The 24088-nt window shown below is 39.7% G+C and overlaps 3 protein-coding genes across 5 annotated transcripts in view; 1 reads left to right on the forward strand and 2 right to left on the reverse strand.

Moving 5' to 3' along the window:
• Positions 1-220: 220 nt before the first annotated feature.
• On the reverse strand, positions 221-18182 carry Sgo1 (shugoshin 1). Of its 3 annotated transcripts, XM_031347419.1 has the most exons (10): positions 18007-18182; positions 16866-17000; positions 16598-16745; positions 15998-16194; positions 11952-12028; positions 9627-9670; positions 7985-8035; positions 7229-7720; positions 2234-2423; positions 221-2025 (listed from the first exon to the last, which is right to left on the reverse strand). In XM_031347419.1, the coding sequence occupies exons 3-10, from the start codon at positions 16737-16739 to the stop codon at positions 1914-1916; spliced, it is 1305 nt and encodes a 434-aa protein (XP_031203279.1). In that variant the 5' UTR covers positions 16740-16745; positions 16866-17000; positions 18007-18182; the 3' UTR covers positions 221-1913. The 3 variants fall into 3 exon arrangements, with proteins under 3 accessions (XP_031203279.1, XP_031203277.1, XP_031203278.1); XM_031347417.1 differs by having other exon boundaries at positions 7229-8035; XM_031347418.1 differs by lacking the exon at positions 16866-17000 and having other exon boundaries at positions 7229-8035.
• Positions 18183-18280: 98 nt separating this feature from the next.
• The window catches only part of LOC116074487 (sulfotransferase 1C2-like), a 73429-nt gene continuing 67621 nt past the window's right edge, over positions 18281-24088 (forward strand). The window contains exon 1 of the mRNA XM_031347049.1: positions 18281-18388. The gene's annotated coding sequence lies outside the window, so the exon portion shown is untranslated. The remainder of the gene's footprint in view (positions 18389-24088) is intronic.
• Positions 21385-21777, reverse strand: Rpl41 (ribosomal protein L41). Its single transcript, XM_031347420.1, has one exon. The coding sequence runs from the start codon at positions 21741-21743 to the stop codon at positions 21666-21668; it is 78 nt and encodes a 25-aa protein (XP_031203280.1). The 5' UTR covers positions 21744-21777; the 3' UTR covers positions 21385-21665.

A 24088-nucleotide genomic window follows, 5' to 3' on the forward strand; every position in this document is an offset into this window, starting at 1 on the left:
AACAGTTAAATGCCAGCTTTTAAGACTGTTACTAGAGAAGGAACAGAACACCAGGGAATTGAGCTAAGACATCAACATGTAAACCTGTCAAATGCTGGAGGGTCTGGCTGGACATCATGAAACACCCTGCTGAGTAGCCTGGCCTTTATAGCAGGCCCTGGGGAACTACAGAATATTAACTGCAGCTGTAACTTAAAGTAAAAAGTAAGTGGCAACCAACTATGTCTCAAAAGACGTCATTAGTCTGGTTTATTTATATGATATAATACAATCACAGAAATAACTATATCTGCCAACCAGGAAGGTCTCAAACTCTGAAGTCAATTATAAACATATATAATACAAACACATTTTATAAAAATACAATACATATTTTATGAAAATGTTGACACATACCCATGAGTAAACTACAGCAAGAATGCAGGAAGGTGAAGACTAAAAGTCTAGCACCAGCTTTAAGGTAAGTAACTGGCATGGAGTAAGTGAACGTCATGGTGACACTAGAGACACTGACCTATGAAATAGCCTTTTAAATGTCTATAGCAGGAAGTGGATTTTTTTTTGTTTTTTGAGATCATTAGTACAGCTAGTCTAAATAGGATCTTCCTGACCAAGCCTCTACAGTGCTGAAATTACATATATACACCATATCAGGCTTTGGAAAGCTTTTTTGACAAAGGGCAGAAAATAAATATCTGAGGTTCTGCAAGCCATATGGCAAAATGTAATCCAAACATTCCCTACTTTTCCTTAACCACAGAAAAACTAGATTTAGCTTGTCCCAAACACATACAGCCTTTTTCTATGTAGGCTGTACTGTGGTAATCACAGCTACATGCGGCCAACTGAGCTGAAACTGGGCTTTTAATTGCATTTACTTTTAGCTAAAATGGTTACTTTCAAGGTACCATGACATTAGAAAATGATAAATTGAGTGGCTGAGGACTGCTGTGACTACTCCTACCACATACAGGGTTGTGGGTCCTATCCTCAGAGCTGTAAACAGTGGCTAAAAATGTAAGGCTGTGATGGGTGAGAGGGATGCACATGAGTGACAGAGAAGCACTCTCAGTTTGATGGTAAATGTAGGAAGTCATGTAGATTTGGGTAAAATCTCCTGTTTGAGTGGGATTGCCCACATGAGGCAAATGTTCTGCTGATTTCATGAAAAGTGAAATGCCTTGATGTTAGCCCTGGAGGCTGCAGTTGGGAAAACTTGACAGGACAAATCTAATGGGAAGAAAAGGGGAACCAGGGAAGAAGAGGTTCCAGCTAAGATGGGAGTGAAGGCCAGAAAGGAAGATGATCAAGAGTACCTGACCATTAGAAGCAGAAGGAAAACACAATGGTAGTCATCATAGGCTTCATCTTTAACAATGGGCCAGTTACAATGACTTAATTTTAAAGACACACATACATAAAGATTCAATTTCCTGAACTGGATACTTTTATTTTGTTCATAGATCAAAACCAAAAGCCCTTATTCACACCTTTACACTGTAGACTGACTACACGAAGGGCTAGCCTGAGGTCCATGACATGTTGTTATTCTGCTGAGGAATAGCACTCACAGTTCACAACAGTTACCTTGTTCCAGAACCCAATTCATTAATTCACACTTGATACTCATTTTACAGGGAGAATCACTATGACAGAAGGGATCCTCACGCACTTATGGTATGTCTTGATGTAAGGGTTTATGAAAGATCTACATCCTATGTAAGTTTTCTACACTGTAAAAAAGATGCTGGAGAAGTTTTAGCTGTTGGTAGTAATCCATACAAAGTATTTGTCCAAGGGACCCTCCTGACCCAGAGCCGGATAAGGGATGGTTCTGCCTATTGAGCACTGTCTCATAACACTCTATTAGGTGGAAAAGAAGGATCGCCTTCAACAGTATCTAATCAAAGAAGTTATTGTGTTTGCTTTGTTGTTCTTTTGAGACATCTCATACCCTTTTTCTGCTTGAAAACAGGAGAGTTCAAGAAACACAAGTCTGTGAAAGGGTCCCCTCTTCTTAGCTTCCTGTAAGTAAAAAGACAGAGAAAGAAAGAAAGAGGGAGAGAGAGATTGAGATCTTAGGCATGATTACAAATATACGAGTTTGAAATCAGCACAGGATTATTCTAAAAATAAGCCAGTTTTAGTGCTCAAATATGATCCACTCATGACTAAAGCACTGTTTTCAGTCCTCCCACGAGAATCATTACAGATTAGTCCACCCAATACTTACGAGGAGAGTGTTGGCTCTTTATAGCTTGTGATGGTGCTACACCTGCGTTTAGGCAGAGACACTGCTGGGCTGTCTTGATGACATTTTGGAGCCAGAGAAAGTTTCTTGATTTTCACTATAGGACGCTGCAGGATATTGGTGACATCCTTTAGGCTACAATGAGGTGACTCTTGAGTCTCAGGTGGGGTACCTATGGTACAGTATTTATTGAATATGGACCAGTGGATAAAAACCACAGAAATAAAGCTGTGGTCAATTACATGTGATAAACACAAAAAATACCTGGCACTTCATGATCAGTGATTAAAAATCTTTCTATTGCTTTTTCTTCTTTTTAATCTAGATAATGTAGAAAGACATAAAGAACTACTAGCTACAACAGAATGTTTTACTAAAACTCAACATTCCCCGAAAGCTTAGATGTTATGAGTTTAAAGCATGACATTGCATTTTAGTCACTTTAATACTTAAAATCATCAAGGCACCAGTCTCATTCAACAATAAAGTTTGTAACATTGTTGGAGGCCCACTGACCACAAAGGTCCTTCAATTCATTCCATTAAACAAACAAGAACTCTCAATTATTTCCATGAAGACCAGGATAAAATGTGTTCCTATTGGTGCTAATGTTAACAAAATTCAGATGTTTCTCCCACCATAAACATCAAGTTCCTTACATCTCTGAGATGTAGGTGTCTCTCCAGGTTCCTCTATCCCTGATAATCCAGTTGCCTCTTAAATCATAAACATCGAGGTCCCCTATCTCAGAACTACATAGAACCTATATTGGGAGGCAGATAACCTATGCATACGGAGAACAATGTAAGAAAATCTCCAATGGAATAAAAAAGAAAACCTTGAGAAACTAAATTATTACTGTGAGATGACTTTAAGCTAAGCAGCATAGACTACCAAGTATCTAGGTTTCAGTCTGTCCTCTTAACCCCACAAATATATACAATTCCAATATTAATTGCATAGAGTACCTCCAAACAACAGGATTAGACCAGTTGCTGTATTCTAGAATAATGCTTTACAAACTGTAAGTATTTATAACCACAGGCAAAATTGTAACAAATTCTAATTCAAGAGATAGGATAGAGAGGTTCCTTCCTGTCTGTCTGGGCGGGCAGGTGCCCTGAGAAGACCTTGGGCACAAGCTCCACAGCAAGTCCCATAACACCTAGAGGAAGCTCCACTCCCAGGTGCTCTAACACATCCAGGATCAGAGGTGAGGAGGACACAACATCTGTCCCAACACCAGGAATAACTGGGAGCAGCGGGTCCAGGCATATAGGAACTTTGCCAGCCCAGTGGCTCAGGTTGCTTCCGGTCTGGGCCAGCAGGTGCCTTGAGAAGACCTTGGGCGAAAGCTTCACTCCCAGGCACTCTAACAAGCCTAGGGTCACAGGATCCCAGAGACAGCTTGACTCTGAGGAGTTCTGACACAACCAGGATCACAGGAAGGACAGGCTCCAATCAGATTTAGCAAGGGCATGTAGGTAGCACTAGGGATAACCAGATGGCAGGAGGCAAGCATAAGAATATAAGCAACACAAACCAAAGTTACTTGGCATCATAAGAACCCAATTCTCCCACCATTGCAAGTCCTGGACACACCATCACAGCGGAAAAGCAAGATTCATATATAAAAATCGCTTCTCATGATGATGATATAGGACTTTAAGAAAGACATAAATACCACCCTCAAAGAAATACAATAGAACACAGGTAAACAGCTAGAAGCCCTTCAAGAGGAAACACAAAAATCCTTTAAAGAACTACAGGAAAAGACAAACAGGTGAAGGAAATGAACAAAACCATCCAGAATCTAAAAGTGGAAAAAGAAACAATGAAGAAATCAGAGAGACAACCTTGGAGATAGAAAACCTAGGAAAGAAATCAGGAGTCGTAGATGCAAGCATCAACAGAATATAAGAGATAGAAGAGAGAATCTCAGAGGCAGAAGACACCATAGAAAACATTGACACAACAGTAAGAGAAAATGCAAAAAGCAAAAAGCTCCTAACCCAGAACACAATGAGAAGACCAAAGCTAAGGATAATAGGTATAGAAGAGAGTGAAGACTCCCAAGGTAATGGGCCAGGAAATATCTTCAACAAAATTATAGAAGAAAATTTCCCTAACCTAAAGAAAGAGATGCCCATAAACATACAAGAAACCTACAGAACTCCAAATAGACTAGACCAGAAAAGAAATTCCTCCTGTCACATAATAATCAAAACACCAAATGCACTAAACAAAAAAAGAATGTTAAAAGCAGTAAGGGAAAAAGGTCAAGTAACATATAAAGGCAGGCTTATCAGAATTACACCAGACTTCTCACCAGAGACTATGAAAGCTGGAAGATCCTGGCCAGATGTTATACAGACCCTACAAGAACACAAATGCCAGCCCAGGCTACTCTCAATTACCATAGATGGAGAAAACAAGATATTCCATGACAAAACAAAATTTACACAATATCTTTCCACAAATCCAGCCCTACAAAGGATAATAGATGGAAAGCATCAACATAAAGAGGAAAACTACACCCTACAAGAAGCAAGAAAGTAATCTTTCAACAAATCCACACAAATCTAATTCCACCTCTTATAACAAAAACAACAGGAAGTAACAGTTACTATTTCTTAATATCTTAATTGGAAAAAAATATTACCAACATATCCTAATCGATTCCAAAAATATGAGGAATTAGAAATTTGTTGATTGTCATCCAATGGTCTAATTTGGCAATTGGTGAAATAGGTCCACTATTGTACAATCCATACACACTTTCAGCTTGTTTGTTTGTGACAGTGTCTTGCTGTGTACAACATAAGGGTCGCTTCTTCTATTTCAGCCTATCAGTAATATTGTTTATTTCATGTTTTTACACTATACTATGGTTTTCAGAACAGCTTACATATTTCAAAAGTATGTATATACCCAAAAGAAACGTAGACAATTAAATTAGGAGGAGGCTTGTAAGAGAACAACAAAGATTGATATTGACTGCTTTGCTTGACGTTTGCAACTCTTGTATCAAGTTTGAAGAAGGACTTTATAAGTTACTCTTTCTCTGAGATGAATGCTTTTTTCCAAATTATCACAGCCAGTGAACCAGATTCTTACCCTCACCTAATGTCTGTACCACCTTCCAAGCAGAACCATTATTCAATGAAACAGTTGGTGAATGACTTTATGGCTAGACCATCTTAATACACACCCAATTTCTTAAATGAATGTAACCTGTTCTCTGTGGGCTGAGAATAAAGTCACTCACTCAAGTCAAATAGCTTTGACCATAGCAGGAAATCTGTATCCAAAATCGTGCCTACAATTCATTTCTTGGTGCAGCAGAAGTGTCAACTCTCAGGTTAGCTAAGATGGAGGTAAAATCCTTTGGTGATGTGAGGATCATTGAAGTACAGCCTTATTACAATGAAACCCAATGTCTAAAAATTGTTCTTATTTTGGGCTTGTACCACAGTAAGAGCCAAGATTTTAAGCTCTACTAAAGACAAAACAAACAAACAAAAAGACCTTATATATTTATGTTCATTTAAGAAAATACTAGTAGTGATGTATTGTTTTGAAGTATACAGTTAATATGTTTGGAGTTATTTAAAATTTATATTGAGAAAAACGTATGTATTTTCAGTATTGCTGTAGACAAGTATCTATATAAGACTGTTAAATTGATTGTTGTTTTATACTAAACAACTTTTATAATACTAATTTTTGTTATATTTTATAAATTTTAAAGAATATGACAAAAAAGATATTGTAGGTATTGAAGGGGGGGTCTCTGGGAGGAGTTGGTATACAAAAGGGAAACAAGAATGTGATACAAGTCTATTTACTTAAAATATGTTTTTAAATGTTAACAAATTCAGATAAATTGAAATTATGTAACTCTTCTCATCATAATGCAATAAAAGTTAAAAAAAAGAGAGATAGGATAGAATCTGTGTTTATGCTTGTTTTTAGGTCAAACTACTTCAATGTTTGTTTTATTCTTTTCAAAACTTATTTTCAAAAGATCACAAAAAGTAACAGTAATTCAATGAAATCCTATATCACTCAACTTCAATAATTATGAAGTTTGCCAATTCGGCAATTCTATCATCATAGTATTTTTATCTAAAATAGAGCAAACAGATGTATTAAGAAAAAGAGAAACAGCTACTGAAAATGGAAGGAATAGCCATGATATATTGTTTAAAAACAGAATCTTGCAAGCTACACTGTTCAGCTATTCAACTAGTAAAGTTGATTCATTGTTCAGGTTTTAATACCCAGGGTAAGCAAATTGAGCAGGTTGACTGTGCTGTTACAATGTGACAACAGTTTGGAGATGATAGGACCTGACAGCCTGAAGCTATCGCTACAGGAATCAAAAATCCCAGCCACTTTGTGAGTATGTGCAGGCTGATGACGCACACTGAACCACTTTGATAATAGAAAAGGAAGAGTTTCTCGGCCAAAGTTTTCAGCGGTCAGATGAGACAAGAACTCACCAACAACTAGAAAAACAAGTTATGGTTCCTGTTAAATTAAATATATGTCTATTAAAATGAGGTTTTCATTTTCCATGATTGTAAAGGTTTTTTAATTCAAACCAACCACAACAACTCTGTCACTCTACTCAGAAGTCTCCTTTACTGATAAGAACCAGTTTGTGGGAAGTAATACTCCTATAAGATTCATATTTGTTTGAAGTAGGTTGGAACAACACAGCCACATTTCCATTTTCCACCCCGTACTAGTTAATCAGGCTGCAACTTCCACTAGAGAGAGACAGATGGGAAGTCTCTAACCTCCTCCAGAGTTAACAGATGGTAGGTATGGTATCCAAGATTACATCCGCATCAAGGGCAACCGTTTAGCAGAAACATTCAAAACACAGGCAAAACAAAACAAAACAAAAAAGCCCAAAAAACCAAAACCAACCAACCAACCAAACAAACAAAAAAACAACCCACTGCTTACCAGTAGGAGCTGTAAATGGCAGCATCTCCTCCATTTCTTTTTCATCTGGGTACTTAAGTCCTCTTTTAGACCGAGGCCTGGTAACTGGTCTATCTGACTCTGTGTAGTCTTGCAAGTGCTTGTATGGAGGTAGGTAGAGGTCATCAGACTCATTCTCTGAGGTACTGCTTTCAAGGGCACTCACTTCTGAGTTGCTGCTGTTGGTTTCTCTGTTGGAGTCATTGCTCATATTTTGTCGGAAAGGGGTGTGGTGAACACTCTCTTTTAGATTAAAATCGTAAGCATCACTGGAACCAATATACCCATGCAGTGTAGTAGGGGGTAAAGCCTGCTTCTCTTTGTCCTTGTTGCCCTTACTCCTCAATGAGGATTTTGATTTGCATCTCTGGTTGGCTCTTCTTTGCTCTGCTCTTCTTTTTTGTGCACGCTTATGCTTGCTTTGTATTAGTTCAGGTTTAGATGATAAAATGACTTCTTGTGTTTTAGTAATCTCTGCTGGGTCAATCAGTCCAGAGCATAAGTTAATTTGGTCTTTGTTCCACAGACAAACATTTTGTTCTACACTTTCAAGTCTATGCAGGGTTATAGCTAGGTCTCTACATATACTTTCTTTAACTTCCAAGGACTGTGCCACTCTTGGACTGGCTTTACAATCCTCCAAAGCAGTAGAATGACTTACATTACTAAAATCTTTCCTTAAGCGGCGACGGAAAGATACAGTTCTTGGTAAGACTTCATCAGTAGACTCAACTTTACCTGAATCAAAATTGCAACCCAGTGTCTCTGGAGTAACAGTAGGACTTGGTTCTGAACATTTAAAAAAAAAAATGAGAAAAACAGTGTTATGCTTCAGAAATCTGCACTCTAAGAATATTAGAATTCAAAGTTGCAGCAGTTATTCAATAGTTTCTCTGTACTTACTATATGTAAATAAAAACTTAGACAGCTCAAATCACTATCTATTTACTCCTCATGAGCAACAGACAGCTTACATCAGCACTTAAAATACTGTTGGAATGAAAACCCCAGATGTGTGTAGCTTATACTTGGGAGACAGATGAAGATCAAATGAAGTCCAGCTGTGGTACACAGCTCTAGGCCTGCCTGAGCCACAGATGAGCCACACTGCCTCAAAATAAAACAAGAATGGAAACGAAGTCTGGAGCCAGCCTCTAATACCAACATTTAGAAGGCTGAGGATCACTTTTGAATTTATTGCCATGTCTACATAGTGAGACCCTGTCTCAAAAGAACAAAACAGTACCCCCAACATAAGCAAATATATACTCATTACGTATACATTTTAAGAGGGGTTTTATGTGCTTCTGGTTCAAAGGTTTAAAGAAAAAGCCTTTTTGTTTAATCTGTGAATACAGAGGAGAACTTCAAAAGTCTGAAGTAGAAAAATAAACTGAAGCTAAATTAGTTTTTCAAAGTAACTAAGAGATGAATAATTGCTAATTAGGCCTTTCAGATAAATATAATGTGTATATATAGGGACAGCAGGGTTTTCATCTGACTTAGCTTACTCAAATTTCATCAATGTTATGAAATTTGGTACAGTGTTATCCTCTCCATTCCTTATGCTGAGATGTTTTATTTCCCTGAGGCTACAGAAAGTAGATTATATTCCTAGCCTGCAATAGGGTTAACTAAGTCAATTTATGTAAAATGCTACAGCAGATAGCAGTTGGTTACAGCTATAGATACAGCCACAATTTCTTCTTATAGACTTGATACAATGAATAGATATGTGGTGTTGTTTTTCATGACTGTCTCAGCTGTGTACTCAGAAGGCCTAGAACTATTAAGCCTACTCTTACACTGTGCTAGCTAGCTTTATGTCCACTCGACACAAGCTAGTCATCAGAGAAGAGGAAGCTACAAGTAAAAAAAGGCCTCCATAAGATCCAGGGTAGGTGAGAGTGTGGGGCGTGTGGTACCATCCTGGGTCTGGTGGTCCTGGGTTCTCTAAGAAAGCAAGCTGAACAAGCTATGAGGAGCAAGCCAGTGAGCAGCACTCCTCCAGTATCTCCTACCTCTAGGTTCCTGCCATGTTTGAGTTCATGAACTGTTATATGGAATTGTGAGTGGAAAACAACAACAACAACAACAACAACAACAACAGCAACAGCAACACCCCGTACCCAATTGCTTTTGGCCATGGTGTTTCATCATGGGAATAGTAACTAAGACACTCACCCTCCTGAGTGCTGGGATTACAGGTGACTCATGCCTTGGATGGATTAGTTTAATCTTACATCAGTCTACGTAAGATAAAGTTACTTTGAACAGAATAACAGTCAAGTAGACTTAAAAGATAAAAAGAAGATTGAAAATGAAAAACTTCATTAGGTTACTTGTCCACAATGATTTTTAGATTTTCTATCTGACGTACCTGTGGTTTGGTAGGAACAATGAGTTTCTTCAAGAGCAATTTGCCTTAAATAACAATGAAAAACAGAAATCTCAGCAATTATGTCAAAAGAAATTTAGCATTTCCCCAGGCTATAAGCTTGCTATATCATTTCAATATTCTAGTCCAACCCCACACCTTATTCCCTATCCCAGAAGAACCAAACACACTGATGTTGCTTACATGAGGCCTGATTTTTTTTTTTCAACTAGTATCAACTCTCACTGGAAGAAACAAATCAAGGTAGACAGTCCCTTCTGAAACTGTGACATAATCAAATCTCATGCACGTCACAGTCTTCAGGACCTGGCATCACTAGTAGGGCTACCATGTAGTATATGTTTGAATGGTGTCAACTACAGATTCCTCTCCTTTGTTTTCTTTTTTTTTTTTTTGGTTTTTTTTTTTTTTTTTTTTTTTTCGAGACAGGGTTTCTCTGTATAGCCCTGGCTGTCCTGGAACTCACTCTGGAGACCAGGCTGGCCTCGAACTCAGAAATCCGCCTGCCTCTGCCTCCCAAGTGCTGGGATTAAAGGCGTGCGCCACCACCGCCCGGCTTTCCTTTGTTTTCTTTAAAACTTCCACTCTTTTTTGCTTCATAAGCCAAGTTTTCTTCCACTTAAAACCTGTAACTGATGTAATTTGTAATTTTATTCTTTGTAAAAGTTTATACTTTATGTTATAAAAATTAAAATATAGGTTGGTAAGTACAGAGAATTACTAATTATCTTGATAGCTAATAAAAATCTGATTACCTTGTTTTATCTAACTGCATTTGTCAGGTCTTAAAATCCAACAGTTTAAAAAGCACTAAAGCTTAATAGTGGCCCGTGGGGCTAGAAATGGTATTTACAGCTTCTTCTGTGAGAAAGGCACAGACTTTAACAGGGCTGAAAACACTGTCTATGGCACTCACTCCTGGGACTATCTGCCAAGATCTGGAAGCACTGTCTGTCTTCACTGCTCTGGAGGGAGTGGCTCCTGGCAGTGGTACAGGCCAAGGTGCCACACACCCTGCAACATGCGCAGCACGTGGGCAACCCCAGCTCGGTGGCAGCTCCTCCAAGGCTGGGATCTATGCAGAGTGAAGCCATGTTCTGTAGCTTTCCTAGTTTTTGTTTGTTTGTTTCAAGTCAAGGTTTAGCCATGTAGCCCAGGCTATCTTTGAATGTCCTCCTGTACCAGTCTCCTAAACATTGGGATTACAAATTCAGTGTGATGTTCTGTATTTTATCTAAAGTTTTGGATCTATAGCTATACTTGTTAGTCAAACTCACTAAGTGGTCTAATTAAGAGCTGGATATTTCATGCTGGCAAAGAGAAAAATAAGTTTTCTCCAATCAAGTTTCACTAGGTATATTAACTATACTCCAGGGCAGGCCCCATGCCCAGGAGTGGTGGCAAACACAGAACAGACTCAGTAGATTTTTTTGTTTTGTTTTGTCTTTTTTTTCTTCCTTTTTATTTTATTGGTTTTTTTGCCTGTTTGTTCTGATTTTCATCTTTGTGTTTCTTGTTTTTTTTCTCTCTTGAGAGAATGAACATAATGTTGGTTGGGCAGAGAGGATCTAGGGAGAGAGGTAAATGATCAAAATACATTGCTTGAAAAAATGCTTGATAAAAAGAGATGGGTATTTTCATATATATAATTAAATCTCCATTGTTCATGAAAGAACATAAAATGTAATCAGGGAGAAGAGAGCAGCATATGAGTCTGGAAAGACAGAACTAATCAATGACAGGTGTTAAGGTGTGCTATTTCACTTTATTTTTTTCCTGCTAAATTGGACAGTTTCTAGGACTGGAAAAATATTTTTAATAATGACTCCTTCCTAAAATGAAAATATGACATACATAAAAACTTGACTGAGGAGCTGGAGAGATGGCTCAGTGGGTAAGAGCACTGACTGCTCTTCTGAAGGTCGTGAGTTCAAATCCCAGCAACCACATGGTGGCTCACAACTATCCATAATGAGATCTGACGCCCTCTTTTGGTGTGTCTAAAGACATCTACAGTTTACTTACATATAATGATAAATAAATAAAACAAAAACAAAAACAAAAACAAAAAACCCAACTCGACTGAAAGCAAACAGTTAAAAGCCTTGGAAAGTTTCTAACTCTTAATCATTAAAGCAACTAAACAAAAGAAAGACAGCTCTAATTTTCTATATACAATAGTATTTGAGTATCAAATTCTCTTAAGTATACTCGCAGTAGAAAAAGCCTCAGACTGTAGACACAATGTCAATTTCCTTTAACAAATGGATCAGTATTAGTAGAAACAATTATGAACTTGGCACTAACCGTAAGGTCTTCACAGACAAGTCCCTGGTTGTATTGTCAATGCTGGAGACCACTTCTGAGGGACATCCTTCCCAGTTCTGTTAATATATTGAAATAAAAACAAACAAACAAAATCCCACCGTTATAAGTACATAGTGCTATGAAGTATGCATATGTACTCTGTATTATAAATGTATTGTTGAATGAACAAATACATTTGCTGACAGTCTACAGCACTGCCATGTAGTTTCAGGAACTAGGATTCCAACAGCTGAAGCATCACACTTTGCCTCTTACAGGTTATATTCCAGTGTATACCATACCCTGCTTCTTAAAGCTCGTATTCCAGTGTACACCACACTCTGCCTCTTAAAGCTTACATTCTAGTGTAAAAAAAAAAAAATTCAAATATGATCCAGCAAGATAGGTCACAGATAAAATCACTTGACATGCAAGCCTCATGATGAGTTGCATCTGTGGAACCCAGCATGGAAGGAAACAATCAACATCCAGAAGTTGTCTTCTGACCTTCACATGCACACTGGTGGCACATGTGCCTCTCCTCCCAATGAAAAGAGACATGATGGGCTGGTGAGATGGCTCAGCGGGGAAGAGCACCGACTGTTCTTCAGAAGGTCATGAGTTCAAATCCCAGCAACCACATGATGGCTCACAACCACCCATAATGAGATCTGACGCCCTCATCTGGTGCGTCTGAAGACAGCTACAGTGTACTTACATATAATAAATAAATCTTAAAAAAAAAAAAAAAAAAAAAAAAAAAAAAAAAAAAAAAAAAAAAAAAAAAAAAAAAAAAAAAAAAAAAAGAAAAGAGACATGTCTGACTTTTACACAGGGAAAAGTGCTATGAAGGCAACACAAGAGCGAATCAAGAGCAACTAAAGTCGAGAGCTCTATTACACAGGGATGCTGACCTAAAATATAAAAACAAATCAGCTGTTGAAAAGCAGGAGGAAGAGAAAGCAGTAAAAACAGCAAATACGAAAGTTGTGAAACTGGACAAGTCCTGGTAAGAATATAGGCCAACATGGCTAAAATACAGAAAGGGACAACAGCGGGAGGTGTGCATCTACTAGCCAGCTAGCAAAGAGGCCTGAGAGCTATGACTGTGATAGGAAGCTTAGTCTAAGTGTGATGGAAACTCATTTAAATGGTAAGTATGGCAGTAAAAGGATCAGCTTTTAAAAGATCAGTCTGGCCCACATGAAGCACGGCTCAAAAGGGACCCAGAGTAAAACGAGTTAAGAGATCATCATAGCAAATGAAGATAGGTGATGAGGTAGGACTGGAGCTGGGTTCTAGTGGTTCTAGTGGGTTCTAGCCTGTGGGATGCTCCACTAACAAAGCATGCAGAAGTCAAGCAGTCTGTGGCATATTCATAGTTAAGCAAGCTGCCAAGGAGTTTCTGTCAAGGGTTCCATCATTCTCAACATTTAATAGATGAGAATACTTGGAAAAGAGGATTCCAACCACGTACAAGGATTGAATGTGGATGGGGTGATGGTCAGAGTGAGCAGGCTATTTCACTGAGGTGAGTAGCAGTTAAGGAGGAAGAACTGGGCACAGCTTAATCTTACTTAATCTTAGCACACTACTGCTGAGGCAGGAAGAAAATCAATGTAGGGCTAGCTGGGCTTCAGACTGAATTCTGGGCTTGCCCAGGATACACAGAGAGCCCATGCTTCAATAACAACCAACCAAACACGGAGAAAGGCAGAATGCACAGCATACTTGAGAACTGGAAGAGTTCAGCTTCGTATAAGCCTGTTTGAGATTCTTTCTAAAATCAAGTAGTAGCTCTGAGTGCATACATCTGCATCTGTGTTTAGGCTCTGATATTTGAATTTGATAGTCTCCAGGAGTCAATTATATAACCATGCTGGATTTAACATGTATTCAGAGCAACAAACATTTATAAATAAAGAAACCGACAACACAGGAGACTAACACAGAACAGCAAGAATGTAGGAAGAAAATGCAGGGCAAATCTGATGGCAAGAAAATTAATGGATCAATATTTTTAAGTACAGAGACTGAATATCATTACAAGGTTAAGAAAACGGGCAAGCCAAACTTGGCAACACGCACATTTTGGTGATCTTGACACATAACAACAGAGTATAGTAAGGACTATACTCAGAGTATAGTAAGAAGCTATGTTCATGGTTTAAACGAGACAGGGTTTTACTATACAGACCTGGCTGGCCTAAAACTAAACTCCCTATGTAGATCAGGCTGGCTTTGGCGCTTGGAGAGATCTGAATGCCTCTGTATCTCCAAGGCAGGGATTAAAGGTGTGAACACCATGCTTGGCCCCTTTTATCCTTTCCACATTTTTCTTTTTAAAGTTCTGTTCTGAGGGAGAAACAAAGAAAAAACAGATGGAAACCTGACCAAGAGTGGTTTCATCGTGAAGGCAAGAGTTTCTATAGACACTACACCTCTTAAATATAATATAAATATGTCACATATAAAATATAAAGATTTACTATAAAACACAGGAACCACTAGAAAATGACAGTGCAAAAGAAACATGTTTTAAAAACTTCCCTTCTTTGTCTATACATTTTAAAACATCATTTACTTATTTGATGGGAAGGTATGTGAAAGCATGCATGGATATCAGAGGACAACTTTTTTGGTGGGGGGATGGGGTGGTGAGTTCTCTCTTTCCACCATGTTGAGTCCCAATAACTGGACTCAGCTCATCAGGATTGTATCAACGGGTGGCAAACCCAATTTTTTGGTTCCAAATCTTCAGTTTTTTCCAAAATTACTTTTGCAGCATTGGGGATGAATGAACTCAGGACCTTTTACATTCTAGGCAAATATTCTACTTCTGAGCTACAGACCCAGCCCAAGAAGACCTTATACCAAAACATCTTAACCTGTGCATAGTGGTACTTTAACCCTAGCACTTAGGTGGCTGAGACAGGTAGACTCTCTGTGAGTTTGGGGCTAGTCTGGTCTACACAGTGAGTTTGAGAGCAGTCTGATCTACATATTGAGACCCTGTCAGAAACAAACAAGAGATGTTAAACTCTCTACAACTGAAAAATTAACCTTGACCACTGAAGCACAAGTATAGGATGGTTCAGAACAAGTGATCACATACATGTATGACAGGAAAAAAAAAAAAGCGAAACACCTTATATTAAATGCTAAGTATATATTAGCAACTAACTAGTAACAATACACTTTACTGAATATCATCAGTAGATGGCACTGAAGGCACGGGAATAATAAAATTTTTCCCCTAGTGTTTTGAACCTTATGTCATTAAGTAGCCACTGAATACTGGTTCTTCTAATTTCAGCAAAAACTCTAGGAAGTAGGGGCTGGAGGTATGGCTTACAGTTAAGAGTGTGAACAAGTCTTTGGGAGAACTCAACTCTGGTTTCCAGCATGAATTTCCCAAAAATACCTGTAACTCCAGTCCAGAGAGGATCCAACGTCTCTAGCCTCTATGTGCATACACACACATGTGATTAAAAAGGAGTTGTTTAAAAAACTGGAAAAGCGTGGGGGAGATTTAGATACCATTAGGTTTACCCTGTAGTAACTGACTGAATAAGGAGGAAAAAAGATTGTTGAATCTTTAAAAAAAAGAGAAAAGTCATGAAATCAGACAGAGGCTTTAAAAATCTCTTCTAGAGATGAGGTCTCACTGTGCAGCTCAGGTTGACCTATAATTTGGGTCTTTCTGAGTTAGCATGCTGACTTCTGGAATCACAAAATCACAGGTATATATGACACTCAGGAAGTAATAGCACCTTCTAGAAAGATAATTGTTTTCTATACTGTCTATATACATATCATATGTGAGGGTACAAGTATGTATGTAACCTATTTCTATCTAACACCTAATGTTATCCTCTGAACTCCACACACACACACACACACACAAAGTAGATGAATATAATGAAATATTGTTTTAAAAAGTGACTCTCCAAAGAACACTTAGAATATTTTCCATATCTAAATAGTTTTATAAAGCTGCACTGCATATAGCAAAACTACATAGAAAAGTTTTGTACTGAATATACCTGAGCAGTGTCTTCCCTTTGTCGGGCACTCAGCTTCTCTTTCAATGTATGTAGCTGACATGTCAGGTAGTAGCATTCTCTTCTCAGCTGTAGAATGATATCCTGTGCTTCTCTCACTTTGGATTTTTCATTTTCCAAAGCCAAAACCAACAACCTGTTGTTATTTTGGTAAGATTTCAGCAGTGTAGAAGTGTCAGCTAGAAGATAAAAAATTCAGTTATTAAGCCTCAACCTAGAAAGTGAAACAGAGGCTAGAGATATCTCTCAATGGCTGGGAGTGCTTGCTAAGAAACCAATGAGGTCTGATTCCCTAAAGAGCCAGGTATGGCCCTGCACCCTGGTAGCTCTACCTCCTGTGGTGGCAGGGAGGGAGGTAGGTCTGGGGACAGGAGGATCTCTGGGGCTGACTGGCTGCCAGGCTAGTCCCATGTTCAGTGAGAGACTCTTTGCAGGGGAACAGGGCAGAGATTAATAGCAGGACTTCAGAGCTTCTGCTGTAGCCACACCCCACCGAGTTCTACACACAAAGAACACACACCACACATACAAATGCCACACTCACAATGAATGCTATAAGAAGTCAACACAAAAATCTCTTACTGGGTACTTGGCTCGATGCAACAATAAAGGACTTGCGTTTGCCAATCTCTGACAAGTTTTTATTCCTTTTTTCTTTCATTCGCTTCTTAATGTCTTCAAGAGTATCTTGAAAGGACCTTTTCTGACACCTTTCCTTAACCATCTTTGTCTTTGAATTAAAAAAAAAAACAATGAACACTTCTCAGATATTTTCAAATATAAAATTTAAGGAAGAAAACATAGGTTGTTCAAAAAGAAGGGATTACAAAAGACTAAATTACAAACTTACTTCAAAAAAAGCAATAATTTTGATTTTTTGACTTAGAAATATTAATAGTCAGGTGTTGTAGAATAATCCAAGCTACTAAAGAGGCTAAGGCAGGTGGATCATAGATTTAAACTTGGGCTACATCGTGAAACTCATCTAAAATAAAACAACAACAAAATGTTAGAATCAAGCCATCATAAGAACAAAAAATTCTGTAAAGTGTCATTCATGTTTTTGCCACAATCTTATCTTTTACTCTTTTATAGGAAAGTATTAAATAATTCTAGAAAGTATCAGTTACTCATTTTATAGTAAATTCTCATTGGAGGTGTACAACATTCTAGGCTCTATGGGCACTTATTACTATTATTTTGGGACAAGATGTGGCTGTTACCCGGTCTGTTTTTGAACTTAAAGAGTTCTGATGTCCTTCCTTCCTACCTCAGCCTTCTGAGTAGCTGGGGACCACAAATGTATGAGCCAGAAACAGGCTTACTTTTCTTACAAAGTTTATAGTCAACCTTTAGTGTGTAGAATTACAGTTTAGTTTAAAAGCAATTTTTATGTATATCTGGGTTTCTGTTTGGCAGCTTTTCTCTAGTAATTTTGGGGCTGAGAAAACATATTCATGTTAAAAACAGTAGTGTGCGTCAAGCAAAATAGACTTCCAGGTCTCACAATTGTAAAATGTTGCCAACCACAACGTGAGCATATAATTTTCACCACAAGAACTATCTTGATTCGTTTCCTCTTAGTGAAGTGTTTTCTATCGATGTATGTACGATAGATTGGGAGAGGGGAGTTCAACATAATAGTTGCAAATGCTTTTTAAAAGAACGGGCGGGTCACCATTAAGTTTTAAAAGTTTGCAAAGCAGACATCTGAGTGACACAGAGAACGAATAACTAACTGATGGAGTTAAAGTTGATTGCAGCTTGTGTGTGTGCGCTAGCACTGTGGGAAGAAAATCAGGCCTTGTGTGTGCTAGGCAATAATGTGTGAGCGAGCCACATCCCCTCCCCCTGCCCCTATTTGATACTTTCAAAGCAAATCCCTATCTAAATTTTTTGCTACTACGACTAAGCAAAAGCCCTGTCGACTTCGGGGTGCTTATGTCGTCCCGTCGGATACCTCCAGTCCCGCCGCCCGTACCACTCCGTACCTCGGCTACTCAGGTCCGAACTAGCCGATGCAGCCTCCCGCTCAGCCGCGCAGCCGGCAGCTACCGCCGCCACATTCGAAATTCTGCATTGCGATGATTCATTGGCTGGCCGGATAGCGTCACGTGGCACTCCGGCCCGCCTTCCTCCGTAGACGCAGCGCCGGCTCCCGGGCGGCGTCATGTGACGTGCCTGTGCACGCACAGCCGCGGCTGGAGAGGGGTGGGGTCGCTCTGGAATGGAGGCCTTGGCTCGGCTTCTGCCTAACCGTGGCCGAGTCGCCTAGCGGCTTTGAGATCGGGTCTTGTCCGGGTTCCTTCCTAAGTTCCTGTTAGGCCTGGGGTGTTGAAGCAGGCCTGAGAGCCTAGCTCTCAGAAGGCGGAGGTAGGAGAATGACGAATTCGAATCAAGCCTGAGTTGGAGCAGGCAAGATCAAAACAGATCGTGGCGTGGCTCGGCAGTGAGTCCAAGGCCGCGCAGCTCTTGTGCTCCAGGGCGCGCCCGTGTGGCAAACGTCCATCCAGCATGCTTAGGTCTGTGCACGGCTCAGTGAAAGGACAGAAGTGGGGAGACCGGGCTATTCAGGTTCAACCCGCAGGCGACGTGTGTGGATGGGCCTGGCGGATTCAAGGAAGAAACTCCGAGTGACAGCCGGATTCTGTCTGTCCCCTGCGTTTACTGAAGAGATTTACAAGTGGCTGCAGTCTACCTCCCGAAGTCATTCTAGTGCAGCAGCAATGACTGAATTAGAGGGTTAAGTTGTACAGGAGAGGTTAAGGAATGCTGCGCTGCTCAGGGATGGGATCCGTTTTTTAAAGTGCTTTCTGGGGAACAATCTAAACTTTATCAGTTCCTGATAATAGTCAAGGAATTGGGTTTAGGCATGCTGGAAAAAGTTCAGTCAGTGTTACTTACTGTGTAGCTCTTAGGGCACACAAAGAAAATGGGAAGGGGAAGGTGGCAGCGGGGAACCCTACACCGAGAAATGTGAACTCGACAGTTGAGTAATTGCTTCATAAGTCATATCCTTGGCAGATGCTCAAGCAAGAAGGTAGATATACGTAGTTAGTATAACAAAAGTTATATTTTGTTATGCTGAGGGTCATCACACAAGGTTCACATTCTAATTTCTTAACTGTGGTCCTAAGATTATTGTTTCATGGCTGCTCATTTATGGCTCTCTTCTTTAGTTGTTTTCTGTTTATTTGGTTTTTTTTGAGACAGAGTCTTCTTGTAGCCCAGGATGACCTCTAACTCCTTATGTTGTAGAGAAGTCTCTGTACCTTGGACTGTCTTGAAACTCACTGTATATTTGAGGCTGGCCTCAAATGCAAACAGATATACCTACCTCATCTGCCTCTTGAGTGCTAGATTAAAGGTGTGTACCACCATGCCCATCTCTTAAAAAAATTTTTTTTTTTTTTTTTTTTTTCCCGAGACAGGGTTTCTCTGTGTAGCCCTGGATGTCCTGGAACTCACACTGTAGACCAGGCTGGCCTCGTGCTGGGATTAAAGGCGTGTACCACCAGTGGCCGGCTTTTTTTTTTTTTTTTTTTTTTTTTTTTTTTTTTTTTTTTTTTTTTTAGTATTTTTATTTAGTTAACATTTAAAAAAATGGGTTAAGGCAGATTTTGGGGGGCGGCGGGGGTTTGGAGACAGGGTTTCTCTGTGTAGCCCTGGCTGTCCTGGAGCTCACGCTGTAGACCAGGCCGGCCTTGAACTCAGATATTCACCTGCCTCTGCCTCTCAAGCGCTGGGATTAAAGGTGTGCGCCCCCCCTTCTCTCTCTTACCTTACTCTTACTCTTATTCTTGCCCCCTTGCTCCCATTCCCTTCCCCCATCTCTCCACATGGCCATGGCTGGCCTCCCCTTCTCCATTCTCTCCTTCTCTCTGCCTTTCTCTGCCTCTGCTACTCTCTTAACTCCTCCCCACCCCATGCCCTAAATAAACTCTATAGCGGTGTGTGTCTGGTCCCTCAGGGGGAAGGGATGCCTCGGCATGGGCCCGCCAGGGCACCCCCTTCCCCTACACCTTGCCAGAACATGTTCTTATAGCTCTTTCTCTTTTTATGATCGCAACACTTCTATTTCAGAGGGTTGAATTTCTCAGCCTAGTACCAAGAATGTAAATGTTTAATTGAATTTACTGCCTGTGGCAGTTTGAATATGCATGGACTATGGGAAGTGGCACTACTAGGAGGTATGGCCTTGTTGAAGGGAATGTATCATTGTTTAGGCAGGCTTCGAGGGTTCCTAGGCTTAACTGATGCCACTGCAGACAGTCTCTTTCTGGTTACCTTCAGATCAAAATGTAGAACTCTTATCCCCTCCCAAACCATGCCTGTCTGCAGGCTGCCATGCTTCCTGCCATGATGATAATGGACTGAACCTCTGAAACTGTAAGCCAGCCCCAGTTAAATGTTGTCCTTATGAGAGCTGCCTTGGTCATGGTGTCTGTTCACAGCAATGGAGGCCCTAACTAAGACACTGGCTGTGTTGTCGTTTTGTTTGTTTGTTTTTGAGACAGAGTCTCATTATGCAGCCTGGGCTGGCCTGGAACTAGCTATGTGGATTAGATTGATCCTACTGCCTCTGCCTCCTAAGTGTGCGACTAAAGGTGTGAGCCACTACACTGCATTCCTATTTTGGCATAAATATTAAATCTCACATGTAGGCTCATGTGTTTGATTACATGTTATCTCAACATGGTAATGCTGTTTTGGGTGGATGTAAAACCTTAGGATATGAGATTTAGCTGGGGGAAGTGGGAGGGTTGGGGATGACTGCTTTGGGCCTAGGCTCTCTATGCTCTTTGCTCAGTGTCATGTACAAACCTTTACTGCATGCTCCCACTGCCACCCACCTAGTCTGTCACCCTGCCTTTCCTGCCATGATGGACTGATAGCTTCTGAACCATCTTTCCTCCCTTGAGTGGCTTCTGTCATTTCATCACAGCAACATAAAAGTATGCAACATAAGAGCATGCTCTGCTCTGTGCCAGGGTGTTCTATGTATTAATTTATTTAGTTTTTAAATCATGATAAGTCTATGGTGTTCATTGTTAAGAAACTGGGGTTTTTAGATAAAAGAATGGATGCATAGTATGGTCAATATGTTAAGTGTGAAACAAGGTACAATCTTTGACAGGCTGACTTTAGGTCTGTGTACTTACTCAACATGATATAGACATTCATACATAAATAGGTGTATTTGTGTATTTATTTAACTTGGATGAGTGTTTGTTTGCATGTGTGCATGCACATCATGTCTAGTATCTGTAGAGTCAGAAGAAAATGGCAACCTCTGGGAACTGGATTTGTAGATGTGCATGCTGGAAAACTTAACTTAAGTTCTTTGCAAGACAACAAGTGCTTTTTTGTTTTGATTCTTCAGCCGACAGCAAGAGGATTTATTGTACACGAGTTACACTTGGCCCAAGAGAACAGAACTAGTCCAGAATGCCGAAGGTCCAGGGCAGAGGGCCAGTTTTGGTTGTAAGAGAGGCAGTCATTTTCCCAGGTGATCTCGGTGAGGTGACGTTCCAGGTCTACGGAGACTTATGACCGACAGCAGCACACAGCCCAACAACTTGTTCCAGTGTCTCGGCCCTCAGCATCCCTCACTTCTGCTCCTGTGGGCCTCGTGGGTGCACAAGCTGGCTCACTTGGACCTCTGCCTCATCTTTCTTCTCTTGCGCTTCAGCCTGCGCATTCTCTTCTTCCGCCACTTCGCTCTCATGGTGCAGGAGTCTCAAGGAAGATGGTGCTAAAACCGAGAGAACAAGTACTCTTTACTGCTAATCCTTCTCTCTAGACCCAGCAGAATTTTTTTTAATGTGGTATGTTTTTTTTCCCCAGAGAAATAGGGACAGACAGACAGACAGAGACAGGAGTTGGGAGGATGAAGATGTAGGGAGGGTCTGGGAGGGTTTGAACTAGAAGAAACCATGATTAAAATATATGAAAAAATTGTTTTAATGAAAAGAAAAGGAAAGGGTATACTCCAAAAATGGTATTTAGGCTTGTTTTCATTACCAACGCAGATCATTGGTAATCTGAAGAGCTGCTCTTTTCTATTCTCTTTGGGGTTACATTTTTACATAACACACAATAGAGCTTATCACTTACATCTCCTCTATTGCTTTCTTTTCTCTCCCTGCCTCCTTGATTTTGTCCTTTTCCAAACCTTGAATACTCAGTTTTTTACTTTGATGTCCCCTGTACCACCCTAAATTTCACATAGGAGTAAAAACCCATACAATATTGTCTTTTAGAGTGTGTCATATTTCTCTTAGCATGATGGTGTCCAATTCCATCTGTTTTCCTGCAGTGACATACTTTGTTCTTTATAGTTGAACAAATCTCTGTTGTTTCTGTTTGATATACTCACCTATTGATGGACATTGAGCTAGATCCATATCTTAGCCTTTTCAGCATCTATTAGATGATCATGTAATTTTTTTCCTCAATTTGCTTATATGGTAGATTACTGTATTAGTCAGGGTTCTCTAGAGTCACAGAACTTATTGTAGTCTCTATGTAGTAAAGGAATTTGTTGATGATTTACAGTCTGTAGTCCAACTCCCAACAAAGGTCAGCAGCAGCTGTGAATGGAAGTCCAAGGATCTAGCAGTTGCTCAGTCCCACAAGGCAAACGGGAAGCAGAGCAAGCCTTCCTTCTTCCAATGTCCTTATATAGGTCTCCAGCAAAAGGTGTGGCCCAGATTAAAGGTGTGTGCCACCACGCCCTTAATCCCAGATGACCTTGAACTCAGAGATCTTCCTACCTTAATCTTCTGGGATTCATAGCCACTATGCCTCAAGTTCTCCATGCCAAGGTTCAGGTCATGTATCAATTTGTATCTCTCAGCCTCCAGATTAGGGCCACAGGTGAGCCATCTAATTCTGGATTGTAGTTCATTTCAAATATAGTCAAGTTGATAACCAGGAATAGCCACTACAATTACATTAATGAATTTTTGAATATTGAACCATCTCTGCATCCCTGAGATGAAACCTACTTGATAATGGTGCATGATGTTTTTGATGTGTTCTTAGATGTAGTTTGAGAGTATTTAATGAGTACATTTGCATTAGTGTTCATAAGGGAAATTGGTCTGGATTATAGGTGTGTAGGGCTACACCTGGCTCAGTCATTATTTTGATTATATAATGTTTATATGTAAATGATGCTTATATATGTATTTTTATATTCATAGTGTTGTATTTCTTAAGTCTTTTATATTTTTCAGTAAGAAAAAGGGTTGTATCTTTTAGGAACTCATACTCCTTTTGTTCGTAATTCCTTTGTGCTGACCTGTTCATTTGGTTTATTTCCTGTCTGGAAAATTCCTTGGTTTCTATGATGTGGATCTCCTGGTGTTTTCTCTCTCTCTCTCTCTCTTTCTTTCTTTCTTTTTTCGAGACAGGGTTTCTCTGTGTAGCCCTGGCTGTCCTGGAACTCACTCTGTAGACCAGGCCGGCCTCGAACTCAGAAATCCACTTGCCTCTGCCTCTCAAGTGCTGGGATTAAAGGCGTGTGTCACCACTGCCTGGCGTTTTCTTTCTTTCTCTCCTTCTTTCTTTCTTCCTTTCTTTGAGACAGGGTTTCTATTATGTATGACTATTCTTTTTTATTTATTATTTTTATTTTATTTTTTATTTATTTTTATTTATTTTATTTTATCTATTTTATTTTTTATTTATTATTATGTATGTTTTTATTATAACTGTCCTGTAACTATGTAATCCAGGCTGGCTTGAAGCTCACTGAGATCCACTTGCTTCAGTCTCCTAAGGCCTAGGAAAAAAGGAATACACCACCCATACAAGGCCAGTGATGAATTTTTAAGATGTTATTTGCCTCTTGTTTTTGAAGGAAATAATCAGTTGGTGTGGAATGTCAGACTGACAGATTTTTTCTCAGTTGTTGGAATCTGTTTCCCTGTTTGGCCTGACTAGCATCCCCGTCTCAGCCTCTCTTGCTCCTCTGTTCAGAGTTCATAATGTGGCTCCTCTTTGTGGCTGCTTAAAAGATTTTCTCTTTCTAGGGTTTTAAGCCATTTGATTGTGATTTTTTTTTTT

This window comes from Mastomys coucha, unplaced genomic scaffold, assembly GCF_008632895.1.
Source record: "Mastomys coucha isolate ucsf_1 unplaced genomic scaffold, UCSF_Mcou_1 pScaffold3, whole genome shotgun sequence".
NCBI classification, from domain to species: domain Eukaryota; kingdom Metazoa; phylum Chordata; class Mammalia; order Rodentia; family Muridae; genus Mastomys; species Mastomys coucha.